The sequence below is a fragment of the Somniosus microcephalus genome, chromosome 21, assembly GCF_052327205.1.
Source record: "Somniosus microcephalus isolate GS21.2 chromosome 21, FLI_Smic_1.0, whole genome shotgun sequence".
NCBI lineage: Eukaryota > Metazoa > Chordata > Chondrichthyes > Squaliformes > Somniosidae > Somniosus > Somniosus microcephalus.
Window position 1 is genome coordinate 23,185,216 of NC_141007.1, and position 21,579 is coordinate 23,206,794.

Below are 21,579 nucleotides of genomic sequence, written 5' to 3' on the forward strand. Positions count from 1 at the left end.
ACTGCTTCCTTAATAAAAGACTCCAACATTTTACCAACCACAGATGTTAGGCTAACTGGTCTATAGTTTCCAGCCTTTTGTCTACCTCCCTTTTTAAATAAGGGCATTACATTAGCAGTTTTCCAATCTGCTGGGACCTTTCCTGAATCCAGGGAGTTTTGGAAAATTACCACCAATGCATCCGCAATCCCTACTTCTCTCAAGACCCTAGGATGTAAGCCATCAGGTCCAGGGGATTTATCCGCCTTTAGTCCCATTATCTTACCGAGTACCACCTCCTTAGTGATTTTAATCGTGTTTAGCTCCTCCCCCCCATAGCCCCCTGTTTGTCCAGTGTTGGGATATTTTTAGTGTCCTCTACTGTAAAGACTGATACAAAATATTTGTTCAGCGTTTTTGCCATCTCCATGTTCCCCACCACTAATTTCCCGGTCTCGTCCTCTAAGGGACCAACATTCACTTTAGCCACCCTTTTTCTTTTTATATAACTGTAGAAACTCTTGCTATCTGTTTTTATCTTTTTTGCTAGTTTACTTTCATAATCTATCTTCCATTTCTTAATTAATCTTTTAGTTATTCTTTGCTGGCTTTTAAATGCTTTCCAATCTTCTATCCTCCCACTAGATTTGGCTACTTTATATGCCCTTGTTTTCAGTCGGATACTATCCTTTATTACTTTACTTAGCCACGGATGGCTGTCTTTTCTTTTATGCCCCTTTTTCCTCAGTGGAATATATTTTTCTTGAAAGTTGTGAAATATCTCCTTGAATGTACTCCACTGCTTATGTACCGTCTTACACGTTAATCTATTTTCCCAGTCCACTTTAGTCAACTCTGCTCTCATACCTTCATAGTCTCCTTTATTTAAGCTTAGTACGCTGGTTTGAGATCCAACTCTCTCACCCTCCAACTGAATTTGGAATTCAACCATGTTATGGTCACTCATTCCAATGGGATCCTTTACTAGGACATTTTTTATTAATCCTGTCTCATTACACAGGACCAGATCTAAGATTGCCTGCCCCCTGGTTGGCTCAGTAACATACTGCTCAAGGAACCCGTCCCTAATGCACTCTATGAACTCTTCCTCAAGGCTGCCCTGCCCAATTTGATTTGTCCAGTCAATATGAAAGTTAAAATCCCCCATGATTATAGCTGTTCCCTTATTACAAGCCCCAACTATTTCCTGATTTATACTCCGACCAACAGAGTTGCAACTGTTAGGAGGCCTATAGACTACGCCCACTAGTGACTTTTCCCCCTTATTATCCCTTATCTCCACCCAAACTGTTTCACTATCCTGATCCTTTGACCGAATATCATTTCTCACTATTGCAGTGATTCCATCCTTTATTAACATAGCCACCCCACCTACTATAGATGTTTAGCCAATAGGTCAATAATTCCCTGGATCATGCTTCTGACTTTTTTCGAGAAATTGGAAGATCAGCAGCTATTTTCCCATCCTCTAATGCTGTCGCTGCATTTCATGAGCTATGAAAAATTGGGGCACGACTGCCCCCATTCCTTTAGCATATTCTACTCAGTTGCCGCCTAATCTTCTACGTTAGATGTCCACATTGTTAGCCTGTTCTACATTCTGAACCGCTTAGCATCCGATTGTTAATTTTGTTCTGACATTTAGCACGCACTGAATCTTGGAAATGAAAATGTTACACTGCTGCAGTGGTGGGTGTTTTGGCAAGAGGTGTTTGCTGGAAAGAAAGAAAGACTTGCATTTATATAGCGCCTTTCACGACCACCGGGCGTCTAAAAGCGCTGTACAGCCAATGAAGTACTTTTTGGAGTGTAGTCACTGTTGTAATGCGGGAAACGCGGCAGCCAATTTGCGCACAGCGAGCTCCCACAAACAGCAATGTGATAATGACCAGATAATCTGTTTTAGTGATATTAATTGAGGGATAAATATTGGCCGGGACACCCGGGGAGAACTCCCCTGCTCTTCTTCGAAATAGCACCACGGGATCTTTTACGTCCACCTGAGAGAACAGACGGGGCCTCAGTTTAACATCTCATCCGAAAGATGGCACCTCTGACAGTGCAGCACTCCCTCAGCACTGCACTGGGAGTGTCAGCCTAGTTTTATGTGCTCAAGTCTCTGGAGTGGAACTTGAACCCACAACCTTCTGACTCGGAGGCGAGAGTGCTACCAACTGAGCCACAACTGACACCAAAAGGGAGTGCAGGGAGCACCTTTGACCTGTGCAGTCCTGGGTCAGAGTGAGTGAGGCTTATATCTCTGTGATTAATTCCACTGTCAATAATCAATTTCAGTGATCACCCCTGCATAATATATGATTAATCACATGTTACCACATCTAATGAGCTGATATTTTCTCCTACTAACAGGCCCTGATGTCCTTGTTTGTTCTCGCATCGAAGGATGGGTGGGTTGACATTATGTATGATGGTTTGGATGCAGTAGGAGTGGACCAACAGGTAATGTGGAGCTTGGAGATTAGTAACTGTTAATACTATATTAAATTAGTAACTGTTAATACTATATTAAATTAGTAACTGTTAATACTATTAAATTAGTAACTGTTAATACTATATTAAATTAGTAACTGTTAATACTGCAGTATATTGAATTAGTAACTGTTAATACTATATTGAATTAGTAACTGTTAATACTATATTAAATTAGTAACTGTTAATACTATATTAAATTAGTAACTGTTAATGCTACAGTATATTGAATTAGTAACTGTTAATATGATATTAAATTAGTAACTGTTAATACTATATTAAATTAGTAACTGTTAATACTATTAAATTAGTAACTTAATACTATATTAAATTAGTAACTGTTAATACTATATTGAATTAGTAACTGTTAATACTATATTAAATTAGTAACTGTTAATGCTACAGTATATTGAATTAGTAACTGTTAATATGATATTAAATTAGTAACTTAATACTATATTGAATTAGTAACTGTTAATACTATATTAAATTAGTAACTGTTAATACTATATTAAATTAGTAACTGTTAATACTATATTGAATTAGTAACTGTTAATACGATATTAAATTAGTAACTGTTAATACTACATTATATTAATAACTTGAATTAGATACATCTTAGTCTTAAGTTTCTGTAAAGTGAGTTAATAGTCAATTAAATAAAGGCATGACAGGGCAGCTCAGTCCAGCGGAATGCGCATCCTGTGCCATGAGGAAACTCCAGGATGCTTCCCGTGTCCTGGACAGCCACGTGTGCAGGAGCTGCCGTCAGCTGGAGGAGCTCGAGCTCTTCGGACCACTGCTTTTCTTGATATATATTAATGACTTGGATGTGGGTGTACAGGGCACAATTTCAAAATTTGCAAATGACACAAAACTTGGAAGTATAGTGAACAGTGAGGAGGATAGTGATAGACTTCAAGAGGACATAGACAGGCTGGTGGAATGGGCAGACATGTGGCAGATGAAGTTTAACGCAGAAAAGTATGAAGTGATACATTTTGGTAAAAAGAATGAGGAGAGGAAGTATAAACTAAAAGGTACAATCCTAAAGTGGGTGCATGAACGAAGAGATCTGGGGGTATATGTGCACAAATCGTTGAAGGTGGCAGGGCAGGTTGAGAAAGCAGTTAAAAAAGCTTATGGGATCCTGGGCTTCATGAATAGAGGCATAGGGCTGGATTTATCAATGGAGGCGAGTAGGAGGCAGGACTCCCACTTTTGGGGTTGTAGTCCCGCCTCCATCGAGTTGTGGCCAACCCACTCGATTTTCCTTTGATTGACCTTGTTGAGCTCGCCCAGCAGGCTCAGCAGGCCAATTAAGGGCCACCCAGCAACAGGTGACGTCACAGATTGACATTTCATCTGTCAAGAGCTTTTGACAGATGAAATATCAGCATTTGACAGCTCTTTGAAGCTGGCAAACACTGACAGTCTGTACTCTAAGTTAATTCCTTCCTCTCAGGCTGATTTAGAGATCTCTGCAGAACAGAAAGCAGAGGCTGCAATTTTTGACAGCTCACGGCCATTCTGCTTTCTGTGCCGGTGAGATGAGGGACTCCCAAGACCTGAAGGAAGGAAGCCTGTATTAGTAAGTAAAGGTAAGTAAAACTTATTTAAACACTTTACACACACCAAACACACTTACCTCTGCACTCATGCACCCATCACTCACCTGAACACCGGACATCTCGAACCCTCCAACCCCTTCAGCCCGATGGTCCGCCTCACTAACTTGGCGTGGTTTGGAGCCGTCGGGAAGCCCACACTTCAGGGATAAAAATAGGGATTAGGCCAAAAACTGCCTGTTAACTACCTGTTAACAGGCAGTTAATTGGCACTAATCCCCTTAAGCCTCGGGGAGGCGGCTCCCAGCACAGGTCGGGTACCCGCCTCATGTGAAATGGGCATGGAAGAGGGTTGGGGGTGGGAAGGGTTCGTGATCCCCAATTCTGCAATTTTAACACCCCACACGCCTCCATTCCCACCTCCATGGCCCAGGGAAATTCGAGCCCATAGAGTACAAAAACATGAAAATTATGATGAACCTGTATAAAACACTGGTTCGGCCCCAACTGGAGTATTGTGTCCAATTCTGGGCACCACACTTTAGGAAGGATGCGAAGGCCTTAGAGAGGGTGCAGAAAAGATTTACAAGAATGATTCCAGGAATGAGGGACTTCAGTTACATGGACAGACTGGAGAAACTGGGGTTGTTCTCCTTGGAGCAGAGAAGATTAAGAGGAGATTTGATAGAGGTGTTCCAAATCATAAGGGGTCTAGACAGAGTAGATAGAGGGAAACTGTTCCCATTGGCAGTGGGGTGGAGAACCAGAGGAGACAGATTTAAGGTGATTGGCAAAAGAACCAAAGGCGACACGAGGAAAAACTTTTTTACACAGTGAGTGGTTAGGATCTGGAATGCACTGCCTGAAAGGGTGGTGGAGGCAGACTCAATCATTGCTTTCAAAAGGGAGTTGGATAAGTATCTGAAGGAAAAAAAGTTGCAGGGATACGGGAAAAGGGCGGGAGAGTGGGACTGGCTCGACGGGCCAAATGGCCTTCTTCCATGCTGTAACCATTCTATGATTCTATGAATTGATCTGTGTGAAATTGCAAACCCTTTCTAGAAATGGTGCCTATATTGTGATATTATTGTGCCTGCTCCTCACAGTCTCCATGAGTTCCGATATCCAAGGCCAATCCATTAACCATTTGAGAACTCCTGCAGCATTTTGCACCATATTTAAATTTAAGTGGGCCTTTCCACCCATTTGGGTGTGATGGTAACCTTTCTAAAATAAGATGCTGCCACCTTGTGTGGAGTGGTACCAAAAGCATGTTGACTGCAATGATAGATGCACTAACATTCCCAATAGAAAAGAAAGACTTACATTTATACAGGGCTATTCACGAGCTCAGGACGTCCCAAAGCGCATTACAGCCAATGAAGTACTTTTGAAGGGTAGTCGCTGTTGCAATGTAGGAAACACAGCAGCTAATTTGTGCACAGCAAGCTCCCACAATCAGCAATGAGGTAATGACCAGATAATCTGTTTTAGAATTGTTGGTTGAGAGATGTTGGCATTAACATTCCCAGTGTTACAGGCATCACCATTCCCAGTGTTACAGGCATCACCATTCCCAATGGTACAGGCATCACCATTCCCAATGGTACAGGCATCACCATTCCCAGTGGTACAGGCATCACCATTCCCAGTGTTACAGGCATCACCATTCCCAATGGTACAGGCATCACCATTCCCAGTGGTACAGGCATCACCGTTCCCAGTGTTACAGGCATCACCATTCCCAATGGTACAGGCATCACCATTCCCAGTGTTACAGGCATCACCATTCCCAGTGGTACAGGCATCACCATTCCCAGTGTTACAGGCATCACCATTCCCAGTGGTACAGGCATCACCATTCCCAGTGGTACAGACATCACCATTCCCAGTGTTACAGACATCACCATTCCCAGTGTTACAGGCATCGCCATTCCCAATGGTACAGGCACCACCATTCCCAGTGGTACAGGCATCACCATTCCCAGTGGTACAGACATCATCATTCCCAGTGGTACAGGCATCACCGTTCCCAGTGGTACAGGCTTCACCATTCCCAGTGGTACAGACATCACCATTCCCAGTGGTACAGACATCACCATTCCCAATGGTACAGGCATCACCATTCCCAATGGTACAGGCATCACCAATCCCAGTGGTACAGGCATCACCATTCCCAGTGTTACAGGCATCACCATTCCCAGTGGTACAGGCATCACCATTCCCAGTGGTACGGACATCACCATTCCCAATGGTACAGGCATCACCATTCCCAATGGTACAGGCACCACCATTCCCAGTGTTACAGACATCACCATTCCCTGTGTTACAGGCATCACCATTGCCAGTGGTACAGACATCACCATTCCCAGTGTTACAGGCATCGCCATTCCCAGTGGTACAAACATCACCATTCCCAGTGGTACAGACATCACCGTTCCCAGTGTTACAGGCATCACCATTCCCAATGGTACAGGCATCACCATTCCCAGTGGTACAGGCATCACCATTCCCAGTGTTACAGGCATCACCATTCCCAGTGGTACAGGCATCACCATTCCCAGTGGTACAGACATCACCATTCCCAGTGGTACAGGCATCACCATTCCCAGTGTTACAGACATCACCATTCCCAGTGTTACAGGCATCACCATTCCCAGTGGTACAGACATCACCATTCCCAGTGTTACAGGAATCACCATTCCCAATGGTACAGGCATCACCATTCCCAGTGATACAGACATCACCATTCCCAGTGTTACAGACATCACCATTCCCAGTGTTACAGGCATCGCCATTCCCAATGGTACAGGCACCACCATTCCCAGTGGTACAGGCATCACCATTCCCAGTGTTACAGACATCACCATTCCCAATGGTACAGGCATCGCCATTCCCAGTGGTACAGGCATCACCATTCCCAGTGGTACAGGCATCACCATTCCCAGTGGTACAGGCATCACCATTCCCAGTGGTACAGACATCACCATTCCCAGTGGTACAGACATCACCATTCCCAATGGTACAGGCATCACCATTCCCAATGGTACAGGCATCACCAATCCCAGTGGTACAGGCATCACCATTCCCAGTGTTACAGGCATCACCATTCCCAGTGGTACAGGCATCACCATTCCCAGTGGTACAGACATCACCATTCCCAATGGTACAGGCATCACCATTCCCAGTGGTACAGACATCACCATTCCCAATGGTACAGGCATCACCATTCCCAATGGTACAGGCACCACCATTCCCAGTGTTACAGACATCACCATTCCCTGTGTTACAGGCATCACCATTGCCAGTGGTACAGACATCACCATTCCCAGTGTTACAGGCATCGCCATTCCCAGTGGTACAAACATCACCATTCCCAGTGGTACAGACATCACCATTCCCAGTGGTACAGACATCACCATTCCCAGTGTTACAGACATCACCATTCCCAGTGTTACAGACATCACCATTCCCAGTGTTACAGGCATCGCCATTCCCAGTGGTACAGACATCACCACTCCCAGTGGTACAGACATCATCATTCCTAGTGTTACAGACATCGCCATTCCCAGTGTTACAGACATCGCCATTCTCAGTGGTACAGACATCACCATTCCCAGTGGTACAGGCATCACCATTCCCAGTGGTACAGGCATCGCCATTCCCAGTGGTACAGGCATCGCCATTCCCAGTGGTACAGTGATATACCTATCAATTCATTCAATGAAAAGCGATGAGTTAAGATAATAACTATAGGTTTTTATTGGCTAAATAACAGAGCCCATCCTCGTGGGTGATCGGGTCCAACAAGGAGGAATACCAGCCAGTCGACCACCTTTATACCTGGGCAAGCAGGTGGAGCCATGGGCGGAGTCAGCTGTGGTCAGCCCAGGTATAACAGCGTGACAAGAGGTGACCTTGTGTAGTGATACAACAGTGTAAACAGTGATAACCATAGTGTAACGATATAAACATAGTGTAACGATAGTGAACGATAAAAGTGGTTTACCACATACAGGCATCACCATTCCCAGTGTTACAGACATCGCCATTCCCAATGGTACAGACATCACCATTCCCAGTGGTACAGACATCACCATTCCCAGTGGTACAGGCATCACCATTCCCAGTGGTACAGACATCACCATTCCCAATGATACAGGCATCACCATTCCCAGTGTTACAGGCATCACCATTCCCAGTGGTACAGACATCACCATTCCCAGTGGTACAGACATCATCATTCCCAGTGGTACAGACATCACCATTCCCAGTGGTACAGACATCACCATTCCCAGTGTTACAGGCATCACCATTCTCAGTGGTACAGACATCACCATTCCCAGTGTTACAGGCATCGCCATTCCCAGTGGTACAGGCATCGCCATTCCCAGTGGTACAGACATCACAATTCCCAATGGTAGAGACATCGCCATTCGCAGTGGTACAGACATCACCATTCCCAGTGGTACAGACATCACCATTCCCAGTGGTACAGGCATCACCATTCCCAGTGTTACAGACATCACCATTCCCAGTGTTACAGACATCACCATTCCCAGTGGTACAGACATCACCATTCCCAGTGGTACAGACATCACCATTCCCAGTGGTACAGGCATCACCATTTCCAGTGTTACAGACATCACCATTCCCAGTGGTACAGACATCACCATTCCCAGTGGTACAGACATCACCATTCCCAGTGTTACAGACATCACCATTCCCAGTGTTACAGACATCACCATTCCCAGTGGTACAGACATCATCATTCCCAGTGGTACAGACATCACCATTCCCAGTGGTCGAGGCATCGCCATTCCCAGTGGTACAGACATCACCATTCCCAGTGTTACAGGCATCACCATTCCCAATGGTACAGACATCACCATTCCCAGTGGTACAGACATCACCATTCCCAGTGGTACAGACATCATCATTCCCAGTGGTACAGACATCACCATTCCCAGTGTTACAGGCATCACCATTCCCAGTGGTACAGACATCACCATTCCCAGTGGAACAGACATCACCATTCCCAATGGTACAGACATCACCATTCCCAGTGGTACAGGCATCACCATTCCCAGTGTTATAGACATCACCATTCCCAATGGTACAGACATCACCATTCCCAATGGTACAGGCATCGCCATTCCCAGTGTTACAGACATCACCATTCCCAGTGTTACAGGCATCGCCATTCCCAGTGTTACAGACATCACCATTCCCAGTGTTACAGGCATCGCCATTCCCAGTGGTACAGGCTTCACCATTCCCAGTGTTACAGACATCGCCATTCCTAGTGGTACAGGCATCACCATTCCCAGTGGTACAGACATCACCATTCCCAGTGGAACAGACATCACCATTCCCAATGGTACAGGCATCACCATTCCCAGTGGTACAGACATCACCATTCTCAGTGTTACAGACATCACCATTCCCAGTGGTACAGACATCGCCATTCCCAGTGGTACAGACATCGCCATTCCCAGTGGTACAGACATCACCATTCCCAGTGTTACAGACATCACCATTCCCAGTGTTACAGGCATCACCATTCCCAGTGGTAGAGGTGCCAACATTTCCAATGGTGGTAGGACCAACATCCCAACGGGAGTGATGCAATCATTACTGTGGCCAAGTGGCACCTTGGTCGGATCATTGCCGATATTCCCTGTCAGATTATTTGGCTTGAAAGTAAGAGAAAAGGAGGAGGAAATCAAATGTTACCGAAGCTTACAGTGAAAGCTGTAGACTGACAGAAACCCTGTCCACGCAAGGTATCAACTCACAAATTGAACAATGTATCAGCTTCTCCCTGCATTTTATATTAGTGGCTAGTGATTCCAGACTGGGGGTGGGGGCATTGTAGATGCCCCCGGAGTTGCTCTTCAAATTGGATTGCAGAGCATCCATCCTATGCATCATCAGCACTGTATGCAAACGAGCTGTTGTCTCCTTCCCACTTGTCACCATGTGCCGAAATCTGTCGGACATGCTCTCCAGTGGCTGCAACTTTCATGCTCAGAAATCATCCTTCCTTTAAAAGAAGAGCCCCTGAGGTCCACATCGCTGTGCCCAGCAGCTGAGAATGGACATGAGCTGACTCTCCATCCAAATGGTTCCTGCTCCTCCGGTGCCACTTACTAGTGTTCTGTGCATCACCCAGTGCACTAACCTCACTATTATCTACATGCCCCACAGTGTTGCTGCAGGGTTAGATTGAAGGTAACAGCGTGCTGTGCGGTACACGGGTCGTCCACTACCCTAGCTGCTGCCTCAACTTTCTTTGGCATATCTATAGAATGAGAACAGGAATGAGTGATACAATAATATGTTAATAATAACTTCATTAGATGTGGCAGCCAGCTAAATGAGTGGTAATGCTTAAGTGCAACAAGTGACTGACTGAATAGGATGGGAAATAAATGAAGGATAACTTTGCTATCAGCCCTGAGTGGGGGCCAGACCTCCTAATTCCCCATCTCGGTCTTCCTCTACATCCCCGCTTCCCTGGATCTGCAGGGTCAGCCCCGCACAAATGAAGACATGGAATTGGGAGCTCTCCTCTCGCACACTCTCTCCCTCTTGTGTGCAGTTTACTCTCAAACAATACTCGCACTAACACCCACCACCTTAATGAGCACGGTCGCACTGAAGACCATTTGCGTCAAATCTCACAGTGCAAGCAAAATGGAAGACCATTGCAACTGGTGCAGTAGAGTGTCGTGACAGATTCCTTCTGTTAAAAAAGAATATGGGATCCTGGGCTTTTTGGAGGCGTAGAGTACAAAAGCAAGAAAGTGATGCTAAACCTTTATAAATCACTGGTTAGGCCCCAGCTGGGATACTGTGTCCAATTCTGGGCACCACACTTTAGGAAGGGTGTTAAGGGCTTGGTGGGGGTGCAGAGGAGGCTCGCTAGAATGGTACTATGGCTAGAGAAGCTGGGAGTGTTCTCCTTAGAGCAGAGAAGGTTGAGGGGAAATTTAATAGAGGTGTTCAAAATTATGAGGGGTTTTGATAGGGTAGATAGAGTTTGATAGAGGGTGACCACTGGCAGGAGAGTCGATAACCAGAGGACACAGATTTAAGATAATTGGCAAAAGAACCAGGGGGAAGATGAGTTTTTTTGTATGCAGCAAATTGTTGTGATCTGGAATGCGCTGCCTGAAAGTGTGGTGAAAGCAGATTCAATAGTAACTTTCAAAAGGGAATTGGATATATAGTTGAAGGGGAATCATTTGCAGGGCTAGGAGGAAAAAGCGGGCGTGTGGGACTAATTGGATAGCTCTTTCAAAGAGCTGACATTGGCACAATGGGCTGATTGGCCTCCTTCTGTGCTGTATGAATCTATGATTCTAAGCTTCTTATGCCTTCATGTTTCCAGCCGATCATGAACTACAACCCGTGGATGCTCCTTTACTTTATCTCCTTCCTGCTGATCGTGGCCTTCTTTGTGCTCAACATGTTTGTTGGCGTGGTGGTGGAGAACTTCCACAAGTGCCGGAAGCACCAGGAGGTGGAGGAGGCCAAGCGCCGCGAGGAGAAGCGCCTCCGACGCATGGAAAAAAAGAGACGGAGTAAGGAGAAACATCTGGCTGGTCGGTAGTCTTTCCTGTATCTTTCTGAGTCGTGCTTGACCTTTGACACCACTCCCCCAGTGCCTGACAATTGGGATATCCCAGAGCATGCCAGTTAGGCCTCTGCATGGTAAAATGAACTGGTCTAGAAATAAAATCCCATCGGCCCACGTAAACAGTTGCCCTGTCATTACCTCGCTTGCATGTTTTGGCAGCAAACCCCTTCAGAGGGAAAACTGTCTTTTATCCAAAGCATTCTCATGAGTATAGTACACGCAAAGTGCACTACACAGTAGTGCAAAGATATTATTGGCTCCAAAGTGCCATCAGTTGATTATCACTGTTGCACGGTATTCTTCCAGTTGAAGGGGGCGATGTCTTGCACTATTGACCTGTACGTGCACTCACTGTTTGTTTTATTGGGTTCTTGTGTTACAACATACATCACGACTGCTTTTCAACCGTTCACTGAAAGCTACAGCTTGGGGCACACCTGCCAATGGTCTTCAGCACAGCACACCTACAGGCAATACCACCCCGTACTTCCTGTGTACGTCAGTCAAACGGCGCCTTGCACGGAAAACCGTTCTTTTTAAAACCGAAGTCGATCGGGAAATAGAAATGGAAAGGGAGACATTTCCACTAGAAATGATTGTGTCACGTATTTCAGCGGTGGTGGAATCAATGAGTTCATGAGATACTGATCTCTCCCACGTGCTCAATAAAAACGGCTCCACTAAAGCTGACAGCCATAAGGTGCTAAAGGTTATTATAGGAAGAAGCAGTATTATGTGTTAATTTATTAAGAAACTTACAGAGCATATGATAGCGAGCTGCTTGACCTGTTGTTGTACACTGGTATGCCATTCCACCGTTCTATATGGGTAGAATGTTGTATATTTCAGTATACCACTGGGACTGTGTTTGTCTGTTAGCTTAGCATAGCATTTTTAAGTTCTGTTCCCCGAAGGTGTTACATCATGCTGTATTCACAATATACCTCTCTCAACCCACTTTAAATTTACTTTATAGTGTAGGTACATAGATACATAGATACATAGAAGATAGGAGCAGGAGTAGGCCATTCGGCCCTTCGTGCCTGCTCCGCCATTCGATGAGATCATGGCTGATCCTTTAATTCAGTATCCCGTCCCCGCCTTCTCTCCGTAACCCTTAACCCCTTTTGCCCGTAGAAATATATCTAATTCCCTCTTAAATATATTTAATGAGCTGGCGTACACTGCCCTCTGTGGCAATGAGTTCCACAGGTTCACCACTCTCTGAGTGAAGAAATTCCCCCTCATCTCTGTCCTAAATGGTTTAGCCCTTATCCTTAAATTATGTCCTCTAGTTCTGTTCTCACCCGCCAAGGGAAACATTCCTTCTGCATCCAGTCTGTCTAGACCTGTCAGAATTTTATACACTTCTATGAGGTCCCCTCTCAATCTTCTAAACTCCAGTGTGTACATCCCTAAACTACATAGTCTCTCCTCATAGGTCATTCCCGCCATTCCTGGTATCAGCCTGGTGAATCGCCGCTGCACCCCCTCCATGGCAAGAACATCCTTCCTCAGATGAGGCGACCAAAACTGTACACAGTACTCGAGGTGTGGTCTCACCAGTGCCCTGTACAGCTGCAGCAAGGTATCCCTGTTCCTGTATTCTAACCCTTTTGCTATGAAGGCCAGCATACCGTTTGCCTTCTTGACCGCCTGTTGCACCTGCATGCTCGCCTTCAGTGACTGGTGTACAAGAACACCCAGGTCTCTCTGTACTTCCCCCTCTCCCAATCTATTGCCATTTAAATAATAATTTGCCCTCCCGTTCCTGCACCCAAGGTGGATAACTTCGCACTTGTCCACATTATAGTGCATCTGCCATTTATCCGCCCAATCGCCCAGTCTGTCCAAATCGCTCTGGAGCTTCCTGGTCTCTTCCTCTGAGCCCACCCCCCCTCCTAGTTTAGTGTCGTCTGCAAATTTGGAAATGCTGCATCCGACTCCCTGATCCAGGTCATTAATGTAAATTGTGAACAGCTGGGGGCCCAGGACAGATCCCTGTGGTACCCCACTTGTTACTGCCTGCCATTCAGAAAATGAGCCGTTTATTCCAACTCTCTGTTTTCTATCTGACAGCCAGTTCCCTATCCACGCCAAAACTTTCCCCTTTATCCCATGAGCCTCAATTTTCCATGCTAATCTTTTATGTGGGACCTTATCGAAGGCCTTTTGGAAGTCCAGGTACACCACATCTACTGGCTCTCCCCCATCTATTCTACCAGTTACTCCCTCAAAAAATTCCAATAGATTAGTCTTTTATTTCCAAACTGGGAATGCAAGTGTCCTGCTCCTTAATTGTCCAAAAATGTTTCTCTGTATGGCTTCACATGCCAATCCCAGACAGGCTTGTAGTTGCTGAGTTACAGTATATTGTGGCTGGTACAGTTTGTGCCATTTTGCTTCTAGTTTCTGAACTTGGCCATACTTAGCTGTCTTCAGCCCTAGTTGGATGGCTTAGCCAGTTGCCAGATTCTTTCTGTAGGGGCAATTATTTGTTAAAAGCTCAAAGCCGGACATTCCAACTGTAGGGAAGGTAGAAGGCCCCTAAAGTTGCAGTGGCTTTGTGTGTTTGAGAAGTTTCCCCTACTGATTCTTTGAGAAATGAATTGGCATTTCTACAAAATGAAAAAAACTGCAGGGTTCTCCCCAGCAGCTCAGCTGGTAACTTCTCAATCCAATGTTGAACAAAGTCTCGCAGACCAGGAAGGCTCTAGGCTCAATCCCCAGTATGCACAGAATTATCCGATCTCAGCCAGGGTAGTTTTATGGGGTGGCCTCAATACCCTTGTGTTAGGGAGAAGACAAAGCAGCCAGGAGCTCCTGATCACTATCCAGTGATCCCTGCTGGAACGTGTGGGCATTGGGACAGGACAGAATCGAGCTTGGCTGTGATGCCCTGCACAGTTGACTCCTCTGCCAGCACTCATGAAGATTAGACAATCAGGTGAGGTACCTTGCTGCGCACCCAGACCCGTTGAAATGTACCCCAGCAGAAGTCCGCAACATCAGATGATGAGGAGGACAGAAAATTAGATGAGCACGAGATAGGCAGCTGATCAGAAATTACTTGTTTTCTCGGTTTCTGAAAGCAGAGTGGCTTCAGAATATTTTTCCTCAGCAAAGTTCTGCCCCGAGGAAGTCTGAGAGTCCTTTCCTATAGAATGTGTTTCTAATCAATGAGTTTTGGTCTGACTTTAATAGAATTGTTTTCATTCTTTATTCAAAGATATCCAATTAAAAATCACTATAAAGCAAATTAGTGTATCACGTGAAGTGATTCATAGCAAATTCCTGAACCTAACTCAAGTGTAAAAGCAAAAACAAAAATTTCAGAGCAATTAATTTCTAATACAAGTCAGGCACAGCCGAAAGTCGAGAGTAATGTCAACACAAGAAAGCTTGGAAGGAGAAAAGGTCACTCAACCAATCAAACCTGCTCCAACCACAGTCTACACATTATGGACTCTCCCCTACCCAAGACCTCTACACACACCTCCTAACCCTCAGCTGAAAGTAATGGGGTGACACTTTGCAGCTACACAAACATACAAAATTGACAGACAGGAAAAGACCAGCTGGTCCATCAGGCCTGCCCCACACCATGATGGCCGGACCATCATATCTAAACACTTCTTCCCTCTCCCAACTTCCCCCTTTCTCCCCTTCTCCTCCCACATCACCCACCCCCACGTCACACCCACCCCCACAGCCATGTAATCTCCTGGGAGAGAAAAAAACAGAGAAAAAGCAGTTAGAAGATAGCCAGTGATGTGCCGTCACTGAGTTTGGTGTTTGGTAGGCCGGTGGTTTCCACGGGGTAACAATTCCTCTTGTGCTCATCTTGATCATGCTAGGAGCGCGTATCACAAAATTATACACTCCTAGCCTGTGATTTTCCAATGATTAAGCAGAATTTTCATCCCTTTATGACCAGGCTTGTTTGTATAAGATAAATCTTCTTTAGACACACCAACCCCCATTCACAGTTAAGATTGAGCATCTTTTACTGAACAAAACAGCATCAAGTGAAAACCGGCCGCTGTAAGCTTCAAATCTGTAGCCTCTGAAATGTTTTGGTCAGAGCCTGTACGTCCAAACAGAGCTACAGAAGTTTGGCTATGGCCACCTTTTGTCATGTCAGAAACCTGGCGGCACTCTCGCTTTTGACTGACAAACTTCAAAGAGGCGACAGGGATAACATCAGGCGCTGCAAATCCTGCAACCTTCACATTAGGCCATGCCAGTGAATCACAGCACACTCCGCTCTAAGGTATTAGAAGGTCGAGAGGATCTCATTATCCAGGATAGTGTCAGGACCACAAAAAACAATGTGACACCAGGATAGTGTGAGGACCACAAATAAGTGTTAACACCAGAATAGTGCAGGGGCAATAATATTGTGATCCATTGGGATCAGAAATAACAGTGTGGCACCACAATAGTACTGGGACTACAAATATCAATTTGACACTTGGGTAGTACAGGGACCACAAAGCACTGGGATTCAACAGAAGTTGGGGGGGGAGAGGGAAATGACTTTTTTTTTGTAATGTCTTTAGTTTCAGGTTCAAGAGCCTGGTCAAAAAGTCAGGTCTGTCTGAACTAAAAACCCGTGACCCTAGATTTCGAGGTACTGTCTGCTTTACCTTCACAGCCTGTGTTCTCCTACAGCTTTTGGTGTCGTGACCTTAACACCAAACCGTTTCGGCTCAACCTGGCTCATTCAGATTTGCTGCCCCACCCTCGCAAAAAAAAAAGTTTGTGAATCTTTACGATTATGCCCTATAGGTAGGTACCTGGACCACATTATGTCGAGTGCCTGGACATAGACTCATCCAGTACAACAGGTATTGGGTAACGTGGCTCCAGGATTATTGACGTTTGTGGATTAACAACCTTTGTCCCCGCAGCCTCTATTATATTTTGCCTCACACACAGATCAGAACAGGTGAACACATCGTCTTGTGCCTCATCCCTTTTCATACCAATTTCACAACAGTGAACAGAATGAGGAATTGAAGGAGCCCTTCCAATACTGAAGCAGTCGTTTTTAAGGTTGTAACTCAAGCATCCAATAAGTCAAACAGTGCAAAAAAAGACCAGAATTTAAAATCCATCAAATACCACTTGAGAAATACAGATAACGGTCATTCTATAGGTGTAACAGCTCGCTATACATTCTTAATATTTAAGTAGGACGTGGACTGCCGCACTTGTGACAGACAATTAATCTATAGACACAGGCAATGCTGCTACGTTGCAAGTTTGTTACAGTCAGACACAGCGAACCAGTTTTTATTGGTGATAAATTCTTTTAAAATTAAGATTCTACCTTTTTTTTAAAAAAAATCCATCAAGTAGTCTCACAGATAGATATGTGTGCATCAGATATTAAATTAATTTTTGACACTGTTGAACCGAGATGTAAAAGTTTCTCTCGTTTCGCTATTTCCAAGCGTAAAGGTGTTTCAGCGGGACCGTGATGTGCTTTGATTTGCCTGCGGGTCAGAGGTCATCACTTTGCTTTGCATGTCTCCTCCTTTCTATCGATGGTCAGTTCTTTCTGGTGGTGTCAGCTCAGCTTTCCTATAGTCTGTGTCTCCTTCCATCTTCTCACACTTTCTGCACCTTCCTCTCTTTCCTTCACTCTTTCACATTTAAATGAAATTAGCAGACTCGGAGCCTGAATAGCTAATAATTTCTCTATATTTTAAAAATCTGTAACGTGTAAACATGAATATTTAAACAGAAAGTGGTGAATCGAGATGGCTGTTTTAAACTTGCACAGATTAAAGTGTTTACTTAAGTAACATGAAACAGTAAAAGTACAAAACCTTCAAGCTATAGGGAAAAGCATGCTAGCTATTTCAAAATAAATTAGCAGTCTTGCCATTCCCCAACTGTTTAAGTAAAGGATTATTCGTGTTACGCCGTTTGCTCCTTGTAGCTGCAATGCTGGAGGAACCTTGGAAAGTTGAACCAGCACAAGACGACGTCCTGAGATGTGACGTACCTGTCTAGTGCCTGGCCAAATTTCACTTTCTTCTCTAACTGCTAATGTGAAGCATCACATTCAACTCTGTCCCCCTGCTAAGCTGTTCTGAAGTGTTGTCTGTTCAATACGCCGCACAAATCCACAGTCAGAGACAACGGAGTTAACTTGTTAAAGACAAATTATTCTCAGGTTGGATCTTGCTAATTGCAAGTTCCAATTTTGACAGTCGCTTGAAAGAGGAGGAAAATCACAGACTGCGCACTGAATCAGTACTTTTATGTTCAGTTTGCTAGAGACTATCAGTTGTTACGTCTGCTATTAGCATTTGCTAAAAATGTTCAGCATTCAGTGGTTCATTGTTCTATAAGGAAAGCCCAGTCATTTTAATATCTACATATCAGTTGACTAATTGTTCCTCACAGACAAGCATTAAGCTTCTCAGTATTGTGCCCAATAAGTAGAAAAATTAGGTCTCTGCTGTTCTTTTGAGATACGGTGGAAGACTGGTGGAAGTCCCCGATGGATTACAGTCCCAGACTGTTCTATAATTTGTCATCAGGCAGTCTTCACCTGCAGGGGGACCCTCAGAATATCCCAGCTGATCTCAGCTGACGCAGCAAGTGGACGGTATTCACCCTAAGTGCCCGTTGACTGGGGAGGGCAAAAATCAGCTACAGTTCCCATTATTGATCGCCATCTTCTATTGGACGTGAACATGTGTGGACATCGGGTGAAGACAGGACTGGGCTCACCTATGATGCTCTCCCCACTTGAATGGTCTACCAGCACTGACCATCAAGGCTCACTTATGGAAAATAACCCCTGGGTGAGGTGCTGAGGTCCAACACGGACCGGGTTAAGTTGAATGGCCTGTTTCCGTGTTGTAACTTCCATGCAACACAGAAACAGTCCATTTGACCCAACTGGTCCTCGCCTGCGTTTCTATGTAGTGAGTTAGCAAATGGCTGTACCTTTTGTTACTTTTTTAATGTGAAGGGGCGCTTGAGTGAAAAGTTCTATTAAAGATAGTGCAAGCTGCTGTATTGTTGCTTGCTGCTGTTTAACTATTATTAATAAACCTTTTCGAGTTTATAGCCTAAACTGTGGTCTGATGGTCAATATCCAAAGTCCAAGAGACTGTGAGAGAGCCCGTGTCATATGCAGTAAGCGAATTGAAGTAACAAAGGTTTGTGGTTACTCCTTGGGCAATGCTACAATAGCAGATACTGTGTGTGTGAGTGTAAGAAAGAAAAAACTTGCATTTAGATAGTACCTTTCACCAGCTCAGGACGTCCCAAAGTGCTTTCCAGCCAATGAAGTACAGTGGTAATGTTGGAAACGCAATTTGCACACGGCAAGGTCCCACAAACAGCAATTTTAAAAATGACCATATAAACTATTTTAGATTGGTTGAGGGATTATTAGCCAGGGCACCAGGGAGAATTTCCATGCTCTTCTTCTAAATAGTGCCATGGGATCTTTTACATCCACCTGAGATGGCAGACGGGGCCTCAGTTTAACATATCATCCAAAAGATGGAACCTCCGACAGTGCAGCTCTCCCTCAGTACTGCACTGGAGCGTCAACCAAGACTTTATACTTAAGTCTTTGGAGTGGAGCTTGAACCCACAACCTTCTGACTCAGAGGCAAGAATTCTACCAACTGAGCCACAGATGACATCTACTTTATAGGGGTGAGGGGTTGCTTACAGGCGTGGTTCTTGATGCTGAGTGGAAGTGAAATATCTGAGCAAAGCCTAAAAAGCGTAACAACAGGGTCCCCATGATTGTGTCATTATTTCCAGGTAATCCCCCAAAGAGAAAAGTTTGAAAACCACTGTCATAAATAACTGCATGATCTCGCAGGTTGTGCAGGACTCCGGGAGAATTCTGGGGATTAGTTGGCGTATGAATGGAGCCCATTAAGGCCTACAGTTAAATGAAGGCTAGGCCTTGATCTTCTGCTAATGGCAAAGTGGAATTGAGATGGTTCGTGAAGCAGCGATGGGGCACACTGAAATTTCCGATCCACTGTCGGTGAGGCCCCGGTCTCCCAGCGGGTCTTTGGAATATCACAGCTCTTGAGGGAACTTAGCCTCAAATGTCATCTGAGTTAAAGTTTTGGTTAATAACCTTGAGTTCTCCATCTGTGCTGTAATCAGTGCATGGTCCCATTGCAGTGATTTTCCTCCTCCTCCTAACATGATGTTTGAATGCATCAATTGCTAATTTTTATTTTCTGACACCGGATCACACTTAGGGTGCCAGCTTTAGTTACACCTTTGACAGCGGGGTTTAGCCTCATACAATATATTTTGGAAGGCATTATTTCAGTGACTGGTTGGTAGACACACCAACAAATTCACCATTGAAATAGAATGCTATGGGAACGCTCCTCAGAAACAGTCATTAAATAACTAAATGTTGGACAGCGTTTAGTGAAAAAGTGTAGTTAGCCTTCTTTGCTTCTCACCTCTCTATATTATCGCTGCTCTTGTGACTTTTCCAGAACCTGTCTTCTCCTGTTTCTTTCCTGTCTCAATTCCGAAATTTCATATTTACCTGTAACACATTCCAGAGAGAGCCCTTCAGTATTTTCTTTTTTGGAAATGACGAGCATTTTTACAGAAAGCAAGTCAGACTTATGTTGGTCTTTTTGTTATCATTATCATTATAATTAGGTGAAAGGCCCTGTGTCTGCCTGCTCCTTGAAAATGTTGTCTACTCTTGAACGCTCAGACTGTGGCCCAGCCAGAGCCAGTGAGTTCACGGCCTGGGGGAAGCAGGCTCTGGTCTATTGCAGGGTACCCTCGGTGAGAGAGTCAGCCTCTATGCCAAAGCCGCTCACAGCAGAACTTAGATTAAAGGAGTTGGTAAATAAGTCTGTATGCGCTTTGGATTTACCCTACGCAGGTCCTTCCACCACATTGAAGGTTTATTCCGTTGCTTAGTTGATGAGGGAATTCTTGGACTTAGGACGAGCATTGCCGGAAGGCATTAGCTGGAGGCTGGGTATGAAAGCACGCTCATTTATCCAGGGTTCGCTGCCTACCGTGATTTGGTTCCAGAGAGAAAAGCAGGTACCGCTAAAACTCCATACCTCCATTCAATGGGGTGTTGGCGTGCAACCTGACAGCGGTTCGAAGGTAACAATACATTTACACATGCACCCGTTAGGAGTTCCTGATGCCTGCTATCCACATAGCAAGGGATCAAACCTGTGCTTGTCAACATAGTGACCTGGGGAGTGGGGGAGATAATAAGCAGCATTTTTTTGTGGTTACGGTGGCTTCAAGATGATATGCTCAAAAACAGAAGAATGCAACTATCAATCGTCTGTGCTAGACTTGGTAATCTGATACCTCAGCCAGGCAGATTCACCATACTCCACGCCAGCTAGCCTGGCTCATTGACTGGACCTAGAGGGATAGACCTGTAACTTGGAGCTGGCATTCTTCTCACTCAGCTACTGATGGCCCTGCAAGGCAATGCTGTAACTGATGGGGTGATCCCACGTGGACAAGCAGCAGGTAACTTATCAGTGCTGATAAGCTGTGTAGTTTTAGTTAGTTAAGTTCCAGCAGTAGCCCTACACATAGACTTGCGGGTCCCTAAGTCTTGGCTTATGCCAACCCATGCCTGAGATCTCTGGACTCGGGTAAGCGAGGCGTTTCCCTATGAAGTGAGTGTGTGTACTTCATTTCGGGTGAAGAGACGCTCTTGTCTGAGTTTCTCAGTAGCTTGGTCTGGAGTTGCTTGGAAGGGCGATAAGTTTCCACCTGTATCAGCCACCCAGCTGGTACAAAGGAGAACTGTGCCCAGTGACCTCACAATTAGAGCATAATATGATCTCCGTCAGCTGTCCTGGGGATTGATTG

General features: G+C 45.0%; 1 protein-coding gene across 1 annotated transcript in view; it reads left to right on the plus strand.

The window, feature by feature from the left end:
* cacna1g (calcium channel, voltage-dependent, T type, alpha 1G subunit) overlaps positions 1-21,579 on the plus strand; it is a 372,735-nt gene that overhangs the window by 264,801 nt on the left and 86,355 nt on the right. The window contains exons 24-25 of the mRNA XM_085963330.1: positions 2,371-2,460; positions 11,455-11,647. Of these exons, the coding sequence (XP_085819456.1) occupies positions 2,371-2,460; positions 11,455-11,647 (283 nt within the window). The remainder of the gene's footprint in view (positions 1-2,370; positions 2,461-11,454; positions 11,648-21,579) is intronic.